Here is a 10903-nt window from a genome sequence, read left to right as displayed (position 1 = left end):
AACAATCATCATTTTAACATCTATTTTTCCATGCTTGCATGGGTCAGACAGAATTTGTTGAGGCAGATTTTCTATGGCTGGAAGTTCTTGTTGTCTTCAGTGCCTCTAACAGATTCCATTCCATTGCCAGCATTCAGACTAGATCTCTTGCCTGAAGATACTTTCCTCCTTTCCTTCCATTCCATTAATCATGGAGAACTAGGAAAAAGCTCCTAGTTGCTTGCTTCCTCCAACTAAATCATTAAAAAGTTTTAAAAATTTTTGAATTTAAATTCTCCAGTGAAGTAATATTCCTGCAGGAACAGGTATTTTAATTGCAGTAACTGTAAGGCACAGGTATACCAACCACATGGTTCCAGGTTTAGGACACTGTGTGGCACTTTGGGCAAGTGTCTTCTACTATAGTCAAGGGCTGACCAAAGCCTTGTCAGTCGATTTGGTGGATGAAAACTGAAAGAAGTCATGTATAAACATATATATAATCATCATCCTTTAACGTCTGCTTTCCATGCTGGCATGGGTTGGACAGTTTTACCAGAGTTGGCAAGCAGGTGAGTTGCACCAGGTTCCAGTCTGATTTGGTTTGATTTCTACGGCTGGATGCCCTTCCTAATGCCAACCACTTTGCAGTGTGTTGGGAGTTTTTAACATGACACCAGAACAAACCCTTTTATGTGACACCAGCACAAGTTCTCTTTACATGGCACCAGTGTAGGGCTCTTGCAGGACAATCCTCTTCATCAGTGGGGACAGCATTAAAACTTCTGCTGTGGAGGAAATGTTAATGTTGTTCCCTCTCTCCCTCTGGTATATATCTAGACATCATGAGATGGTGGTGTGTAGCATTGTCATACAAGTGAGGCTGTTCATCTCTAGTCTTCCATCAAACATGTCTGGTCATGGGGAAATATCTACCTTGCTTGGAACAGGAAAGGCACCCAGTTGTACAAAATTTACCTCAACAAATTCCATCTGACCATTGCAAACATGGAAAAGTTGATGTTAAATGATGATAATTACTGGTAGTTATTGATTGTATAGCAAAGATCAGCAACTTCTTTTTGTAATGACCCACATATAAATTTTTCCACATTTTCCCATGGTCCACAAATATATTATTTCATCTTACATACAGAAATATCCCTGTATATATCCACCACTATTTCTGTCACTAACAATGCTTATGTAAGTAAATATTAAATAAAAAATTATGCAAAAAGTTTGGTAAAAGCCATCACTGCTCAATGGCCCAAAACTACATTAAATTTGAGAAATTTCTAGAAAGATCTGAAACCCACAGAGAATACCTCAGGAGTGCATCTATTACTGACCTATGTTACAAAGGGGCTAAAAGCTAAATTTGACCTTAGAACACTGATGTTCAACTGGATAGCATAAAGTATCATGTTCAGTTACTTCTCTCCTTAGATGGGCCGACTCAATCACTTCACACATGTCTTATGAAATGAATGACTGTCACATCACATTCTGCTTCTTAAGTTTTTAGTTCATAATTCATAAAAAAAAATCCTCATCCTATTACTCTTCAAATTTTTATATGCACATGTACACAAGAATTTGGTAGACAAGCATAACAACAGACCAAAAAGCTAAATACAGAAATGTGTAACAGAGAAAAACAAGAAACATTTCCAAAAAATGGATTATTTGTAGAACTTTTTTTATTTTATTTTCTAATAACAGAAAGAAAAATATATAATAATAATAATCATCCTCATAAATCATCAACATGTTAAATTCAGCGTCCATCCCACTTTTCTAAGCGTCCCTGAGAGAATACCAGGTTCTGTCGTGGTGCTGAACATATTTTGTACTCAGTTTCTGGTGTGGAACCATTTAAATCCTGGCTTCCATTTTTACCCTGCAACATGTTACAATAAGAGAATTTTAATAAAATGCAAAAGGAAAAAAAAACATCTGTTTGAGTTAAATATAAAAGTAAATTGTGACTAATTAACAACAATTATTTGTTTTATGATTGAACATGAATAATTAGTATTATCATTATTTTTAGAATTAGCAAAATCATTAGAGCATCAGGCCTTGCAGTATTTGTTCTGGCTCAGTACATTTCAAGTTCAAACCTTTCCAAGGTCAACTTTGCTTTTCATGCTACCATGGTCAATAAAATAGAGTGCCAGAACAAGTAGTGGAGTCAAGGGTATTGACAAATGAATCCGCCCCCTCTCAAAAATTGCTGGCCTTGTGCCTAATTACAGACAATTATTAAGGGTGGTGTTGGCAGAATCAGAGTATCAGACAAAATGCCTTGCAATATCTGTTCTTGATCTATAAGGTGAGTCCAAATCCCACCAGTGTGTTAACTTTACCTTTCATTGTTCTGGGGACAATAAAATAATGTACCAGACAATTTTAGATCTTGTGTCTATGCTAGAGACAATTACTATTAATTAGGATCAGAAGGCAGTTAGCTGGCAGAATCATTAGCATGTCAGAAAAATTGCTTTGCAGCATTTCTTCTGGATTTATGTCCTGAGTTCAAATTCTACTGAGGATAACTTTGCCATCCGTCCTTTTGGGGTAAATGAGATAAGTACCAGTTGAGCAGCGGGGCCAATGTAATCGACTTAGCCCCCTCTCTCAAAACTCTAGGCTTTGTGCCTATGATAGATAGGATTATTAATAAGACAAGAAGGTAGTGAGATAGCAGAATCATTAACACACCAGACAAAATGCTTTGCAGCATTTCATCTGGTTTTGTGTTTGGATTTCAATTTCTACCAAAGTCAACTTTGCCTTTCATATTTTCAGGGTCAATGAAATAAGTACCAGTTGAGCACTGAGGTCAATATAAATGATTAGTCCCCTCCCTCAAAATTTCAAGCTTCGTGTCTTTAGCAGAAAGAATTGTTAAGTAGGATTAGCAAAATCATTAGAGCATTGCACAAAATATTTTATCATATTTAGTTAGGTCTTTATGTTCTGAGTTTAAATTTGAACAAAGTCAACTTTATCTATCATTCTTCTGGAATTAATAAAGTAAAAAAAAAACAAATCAAGTGGTGGATTATATATATCCTTGCCCACAAATTTAGGGCCTTATGTCAATATATGAAATATCACCATCTGATCTATGGATAAGGGACATGCCATTTTACACTGGTGAGGTGGTTGTTGCTTCAATTTCTGTAGCTTAATGGTTGAAGTTAAATATAGAAAATAAATGAATGCAATAAGGTCACAGCTGTTATTGATGTTGTTTAACCCTAGGTCACCTCTAATCAAACAGATTTATGATTATAAGCTTTTCAGCCATCATCACCACTTTGTCTTTTTAAAATGACACATAATCTATATCATTTCCAAATTTAAGACAGTACAGTGTTATCTGAGAGATCATTAGTCATAAAGTTTTGGTCACAGAGTAAGAGAAGAAGCTCAAAGATCATTGTCATTGTTATCATCATCATTTCAATGTCCACCTCTTCATGCTTGTATAAGTGGAATGAAACTTGAGACCAGTTTCTCTACAGCTGGATGATCTTCCTATCATCAACCCTTATCTGTTTTCAAAGAAGGTAATAACTCCTTCAATCATTTGAGCAACAAATTACTCAATGGTAAGATATAATTTCACAGAAGATTGCGAGAAAGTGAGGGTAATAGGACAGAATTTAGCAGAGTCAGAGAGGCTGCATACCACACATTTCTATATGTGGCTGTGAAACCAGCAGAAAAGCCTGAAGAGTTTGGTGAAGATAGAAGTGAGTTTGAGAGCATAGTATGATGAAGAAAGAAACATCCTTAGAACCATTTGCCTTGTTTGACCAAAGTGATCACAGAAATTTTCACATTCAGTGATCGTGTGCATCATGTGCAATGTGCTTGTAAAGAGGAGAAATGCTGTCAAGATAGTAAAATAAACGTGAAGTCAATAGTATTAAAAATGATTTCCTTTTGGTCAGAGAGGATGTTTATTGGTTAAATTGATCCCAGTTCATGACTAATATCTAATAATAACTGTTTCTGGTTTAGGCACAAGGACAGCAATTTTTGAGGAGAAGCAGTCAAAACCATTGATTCCAGTATTAGACAGATATTTCCTTTTATCAACTTTAGAAAGAAGAAAAGCAACATTAACTTCAGTAGGATTTAAACTCATAATGTAAGGGACCAAAAGAAATACAAGGTATTTTTGCTTGAAACTCTAACAATTCTGCCAATCTACCCACCCACCAACCCACTTGATAATCGTTTCTTACACGGGCACAAACCTAAATTTTGGTGGGTAGGAGTTAGTTAATTATAATGAGCAGTCCTTGATTGGTACTTTATTGTATTGACTTTGGAAGGATGAAAGGCAGTGTTGGCCTCAGCAGGAATTAAACTTACTGTAAAGAGTCACAATTTGTTTTTCTCTAATAATTTTTCCAATGCTCCCCTCTTAAAAGTTTTTGTCTTGCAAGTACTTGGTGGCCCTCACAGTGAAGATGCCACTTAAAAGCACCCAGTCCACAAGGGAGACCATTAAAGAAAAGTTTAGGTATTTCTGAAAAAGGAATACTTTACCTGATAATGGGATATGAATGTTAATAGACGTAGAGAAAGTTTCCTACTGGAGTGAAGCAGTTGCTCTAAACTGGAAAACAAACCAGATACATATATATATAGTAGAGCTGATTAAAATAGTAGCCAATGATCATAATGATGGTTGTATTAGTTGCAGTAATGAGGGTGATTTTATTATTATTTTATTACAATGGTGAAGACATGAACATCATATAATGATTTAAGAGGCAAAATACACAAACACTGATATCCTATTATCGTATTTTCCAGCATACAAGATGTAGTATATAGTGTAAACATGTAGAGTAAATGTTCAAACATCATCACTATCCTTCCAAATTCTGCTGCATTTCACATGGAATTTTGGTCCTCCAAAGTCATCTTGTATATGTTGACCTACCTATCTTTGACTGTAAAATTTGGTCAGGAAAATACAACTTGCGTGCCAGAAAACACAATAACCTTTTCCAGTAGCACAGTAGAGGTTAAATTCAGTACTATGAATTAATATAGTTGTCAAGTTTACAATATTGTTAGTATGTTCTCAGTCGCCCAATACACTTTCAAAGCAGCTACGCGTATTCTCCAGTGATTGATAAGAATGGCAAATGGGAAAAGAGGCTTGAATATCATCACTTTCTTGTAGCCAGAAGGAACTTTTGACACTCTCCTAATCTCACAGCTAAAAATAGTAGACTTTGCATAATTCCTGGACCTACTTACATTCCTGTATAACATTTACTACACTGATGTCAGCCAATTATAGATACAGGCAAAGGCTCACTGAATATCATTTGATGAAAAGGTAAGGCTTGGTGGAAGCAACAACACCAATAGAGGAAATGCAAGGGGGACATTAATACTACTTACTACACCAGTTATTACTGTACAAGAGATATAGATGAAGATTATAGAATTCTAGTATGGACAAGTGTACAGCAGTGGTGGTGAAATTGCTAAGTTATGATTTCTGTGTCTTTTCACATTTTCAGTAGGAAGTATCCATTATCAAGTTTCTACTGATAAAGAAAAAACAGTAATTAACAAATCACTGGTGCTGAAAATAGCAAGCAGTCTTTTGCCACTTACTTGCACTCCCTTTGCAATATCCTGGCACTTACGGCATTTGAACCTCATGGGTATGCCCTGGCACTTGCCACTATCTATATCTCTCTCTTCCTTCACTTAACCAGCTCATTTATACTCTGATCCCCGTTCCTTGTGAGCATGCCCGGCATTTTGCCACCTTCTCCATCCTGCAGTCTCTCTCTCTCTCTCTTTCTCCTGCACTTCCCTCAGGCTGGGTAACCGTGTATTTTCTTTGTGGTAGCACACCTGTTTGTCTTCATCCCTAATCTTTCTCTCTCTGGCTGGGTAACTTTATACTTTCTCTTCAGCAAGACACCTGTATCTGTCTCACTATCACCTTTTCATCACCACCTCCTCCAATGCCTCCTCCCCTCTTAAAAGTTTTTGTCTTGCAAGTACTTGGTGGCCCTCACAGTGAAGATGCCACTTAAAAGCACCCAGTCCACACTGTAAAGTGGTTGATGTTTGGAAGGGCATCCAGCTGTAAAAACATTGCCAAAACTGACCTCGCCTGTGCTTGTACCACATAAAAATCACTAAGTCCACTCTGCTGAATGGTTGGTGTTAGGAAGGGCATCCAGCAGTAAAAATCCTTCCAAAACAGTCACAGAAGCCTGGTGCAGGCTTTGGCTTGGCCAGCTCTTGTGGATATAATGATGATAATGATGAGTATACTTCATTAATAGTAACAAAAACAGTATTAGTTCTTTTGCTAATAATTAATTTTTACCCAGCCTGCCTGCTATTTTCAACACCAGTGATTTGTCAATTACTGTTTTGTCTTTATCAGTAGAGGCATGCAGTTGATAGTGGACACTTCCTACTATGAAAATGTACAAAGACACAGAAATCATGATTTAGCAATTCCACCACCACTGCTGTACACTTTAGCACTATATGTCTATACAAGATGCTTTGGCAAAACAAATCCTGCAGCTTTGTGGCTTTCCACAAGATATCCATGTTAAATAAGATAGACAAAATGCTATTCTGAACTAATATAGTTTCTGTTACTAATAACAAATTTTTACCTGTCCAGCTGGCTATTTGTAACACCAGTAATTTGTTAATCACTGTTTTTCTATATCAGTAGAAGCTAAATTTATCTAAGTAAGTAGTTAATAAGGGATACTTGCTACTGATGATGCACAAAGATGCAGAAAACCCAGACCTAGCAATTCCACCACTGCTGTTGGATGCTTTTTGCCTGCTACTGACACAGCTTTGTGCTTTTTAGCACTATACGTCTATACGAGATGCTTTCTCAAAATGAATAACACAGTGTTGCAAATTTCTACAATATGAGGGTGAGTCAAAAAGTAATGCCATTTTGTTTAGGACATGTATAATTACCAACACAGGAACATGTATCATACATCAAAATAAAGCTGGTCCTCTGTGGGTCACATCCCTACTTCTCAACATAGTCACCGTTTCTCTCAATAACAATGTTCCACCTTCGAATGAGAGCATGTATTCCTGCCCTGTAAAATTCTGTTGACTGTTCTTTGAGCCAATTCTTTACTACCTTCATACTCACCAGATTTAGCGCCTTCAGACTATCATCTCTTTGGCACCACGAAAGAGAGTTTGAGAGGCAAACATTATTTCAGTGACGAGGAAGAGAAAACTGTAGTGAAGAAGTGGCTCAAACAACAGTTAACAGAATTTTACAGGGCAGGGATACATGCTCTCATTCGAAGGTGGAACATTGGTATTGAGAGAAACAGTGACTATGTTGAGAAGTAGGGATGTGATCCACAGAGGACCAGCTTCATTTTGATGTATGATACATGTTCCTGTGTTGGTACTTATACATGTCCTAAACAAAATGGCATTACTTTTTGACTCACCCTCATATATTCACATTAAGATATACAGAATACTATATAATGTAGTGTTGTTGATGATGACAGTAGTGGTGATGAATGTAGACGTACTTATAAATGTTTGCAGATAAATTTCCATTATTTCATACAAAAATTAATGTAAGTTTTTATGCATGCATGACCACGTTGTTGTCACTGGCAGTGACACCATCATTACCATCATCATTTTTATGCTAACTTTTTTCATGCTGGCAGAAATTGGATGGGACTTCTTAAGGCAGTATTCTATGGCTAGATGCCTTTCTGGACACCAACTCTTGTTTTCAAGTACAGAATTTTACTGTACCTCTTCACACATGACCCACTAAGCTGCCAGACATTTTGTTTATGCAGAACATAACATCATCATTGCTTCAGAGATGTCATTGTAAAGACATGCAGAGATAAATGCACACACACACACACACACACACACACACACACATACACATGTAATTCACTTTCACACAGTTTCTATCTACCAAATTTCATCACAATAGCTTCTGAGACTGGTCAACCTGAGGATACAGAAGACACTGAACACAAAACCATGTAGCTACAAAGTCAACTTCTTAGTCACACAACCATGTGTGTGTTTGTGTGTGGTTGCAGTTCTTTTTGTTGTTGTGTGGTCCCGGGTCAGCTCTTACAGAACAGACCTATTACATGTTTGTATTGTTGATTATCTTGATTATCATCCAGCAGACCTTTAATCAAAGATACTCCAGACTTAACTCATCCACCAGACATAATCTAGTTAAGACTGTATTAACTAATATGATGGGTTTGTTTAAAAAAAAAACAAACACTGTGGTATGATTTAAGCGAAACTTTACTGCCATTTCTAGCAGGCTGAGTAACCATGAAGAGGCTCCTACTGAAGCAGCTGTGATTGTCTATTGACAACTGCAGTTACCTAGATATGGAACCCTAGTTACCACGTGCACATACATAGAACTGTATAACCCCTTCCACTAATATACAAAATATTACTAACCTTTCATTGGTACATAGTTTCCCAGATGCAACTCTCTGGCAAACCTCTTTGTTGAGCTTAGACTCAAATAGTGGAATGCCAAAGAAACAGTCTAGCAGAAGCCATGTGTCTTCACTGTCCTCTACAGTACTCTCGTCTTGGTCCTGTTCAGAAGGTGGAATGATGTTTAAAGTGAGGTTATCTCGAGCAATGTTACTGTGGTCCATTTGTTGATTCTGAAGATTATCCAATTCATTTGAAAGTATATCAGCACAAGCTTGGTTTTTAATGCCATTGCAGGGAGCATCTGAATGTTGTTGCAAATTACCCAGCTCATTGTAACTATTGTCAAAGCTGGTCACATTGAGTTCCTTCTCATCACATTTTAAGTCAGAATCAGTCTCAGATGAAAGAATTAGATTCTGACTGAAGTTGGCCCCCAAAACATCCACTGATGATGGATGACCAGGTTTACCAATGTTCAATAATGTTATATAGCCACATGTGTGTTGTAGATCTATTGATTTAGAAAGTTTTTGAACAGCCTTATGGTATTGTGAATTTTTCAGAGAGAATTTTCCTGAAAGTAAATCAGAACAAATTATAATCCAAAAATTATTTCAATGGACTACTTTACACAATCTAACTGACGAGAAAAATTTAATTTTAATTACAACCAGCATAGAAATATGGCACTAAATTAAATCCTGTCCTAACATTTAAAAAAACTCTTCTGTAGGGAGTCTAGCTGCAACCACAAAAATAATAAAGATGTAGATATAAACAGAAGCAAGCATAGAGGAGAAAATTAAATCCATTTTCCCCAGAAAAATGACAATAAATTAGATTGGATTGGATTGAAAACTTTAAGTGATGTAGAAAATGTAAAAATTTTATTTATACTTTCGAGTTTCATCGACTCACCTGATGAAGGGTAACCATTTTTGTCGTTTAGAGGAAACGGCACAAAGATTGTGTTACCATCAGTTTCCCAACCATGGGCCTATTTGAAAATTGGTTGAAAGAAAAGAAAAAAAAAAAGAAAAGTAAACTGTTACATAAAGCGTGTGTGTATTTGCGTGAGAGAGAGAGGGAGGGAGATGGAGAAGATGCAAATGATGATGACTACATGAGCTAATTCTCACTTCTTTGTAATTAAATAATGATTACATTCAAGATCCAGCCAATGTTGATATGAAAACTAAATGTAAATGTCAGTTTTTGAGTATAAAATCAGTTTTTTGTTTGTAAGAGAATTTTGAAACTGAAGTTCCTATTATTAACAAAATCATACAAAATATTGAGATATCAATAAGTTTAGTTGCCATGAAAAGTGAAAACACCTAATGTTTTAAATAATAGATGGTCCAATAGGTTTTATAGTCATTATTCCCAATGCAGGCCCTCACCATTTTCCTCAGATACCAGATTTTACTCTATTTTAAACAAAGTTGCAACTACAAACAATCCCAAGATCTTTGTAGGATTATTTTAAAATCAGAATGATGAATGGAGAGCTGTTGATCTATCATTGCTTTAGTAAAGTTGAATCCATGGCAGATGATTAATCACAAACAAATTCACTGCAAGTGATTAGATAACAAATTGTGTTCATTACAGATCATCAAACTGAATTCACTGCAAATGATCAGATCACAGACTGAGCTCACTACAGATAAGAAGATCACAGATGATCATATCACAAATTAAGTTTACCACATATAATAGATCACACAGAGTTTGCAACAGCTGAGCAAATGACAGACGTGACTATGTGGTTCAGAAGCTTGCTTCTCAACATGCACCCATGGGCTCAGTACCCCTGTGCAGCACCTTAAGCAAATGTCTTCTACTACAGTCCTAGATCGACCAAAGCCTTGTGAGTGGGTTTGGTAGATAGAAACGGGAAGAAGCCTGTTATATATATGTGTGTGTGAGTGTGTGTGTGTGTGTGTATGTATGTGTGTATGTACATGCATCTGTGTGTATCATTGTTTTGATATGTGATGGTTGTAAATGAATTTCATCAACATATATAGGCACAGGCATGGATGTGTGATAAGAAGCTTGCTTCCCAGCCACATGGTTCTAGAGTTCAGTCCCACTGCATAGCACCTTGGGCAAGTGTCTTCTACTATAGCCTTGAGCAAACCAAAGCCTTGTGAGTGGATTTGGTAGACGGAAATTGAAGAATACAAACAATGCTGTAAGAAATATATCTGGCCATGGGGAAACATTACCTTTCTAGGAAACAGTTGAGGGATGACAACAGGAAGGGCATCCAGCCACAGGAAAATCTGCTTCAACAAATTCTGCCTGACCCATGCAAGCATGGAAAAATGGATATGTGGTGGTGGTGATGATGATGATGTTTGGTAAGGTTAATGTAGTTAATGTAATGTAGAGGCAGTGCTATTGT

At 36.7% G+C, this 10903-nt stretch overlaps 1 protein-coding gene across 1 annotated transcript in view; it reads right to left on the bottom strand.

Annotated features, from left to right (window-relative positions):
• Positions 1-1664: 1664 nt before the first annotated feature.
• LOC106880704 (protein FAM91A1) overlaps positions 1665-10903 on the bottom strand; it is a 74755-nt gene continuing 65516 nt past the window's right edge. The window contains exons 17-20 of the mRNA XM_014930777.2: positions 9409-9487; positions 8506-9064; positions 4552-4621; positions 1665-1882 (exon numbers count right to left, since the gene is read on the bottom strand). Coding sequence (XP_014786263.1) covers positions 1760-1882; positions 4552-4621; positions 8506-9064; positions 9409-9487 — 831 coding nt within the window. The 3' untranslated portion in view covers positions 1665-1759. The remainder of the gene's footprint in view (positions 1883-4551; positions 4622-8505; positions 9065-9408; positions 9488-10903) is intronic.

This window comes from Octopus bimaculoides, chromosome 7, assembly GCF_001194135.2.
Source record: "Octopus bimaculoides isolate UCB-OBI-ISO-001 chromosome 7, ASM119413v2, whole genome shotgun sequence".
Lineage (NCBI taxonomy): Eukaryota > Metazoa > Mollusca > Cephalopoda > Octopoda > Octopodidae > Octopus > Octopus bimaculoides.
The sequence above is the reverse complement of the archived record's forward strand: the minus strand, read 5'-3'. Positions and strand labels throughout refer to the sequence as shown.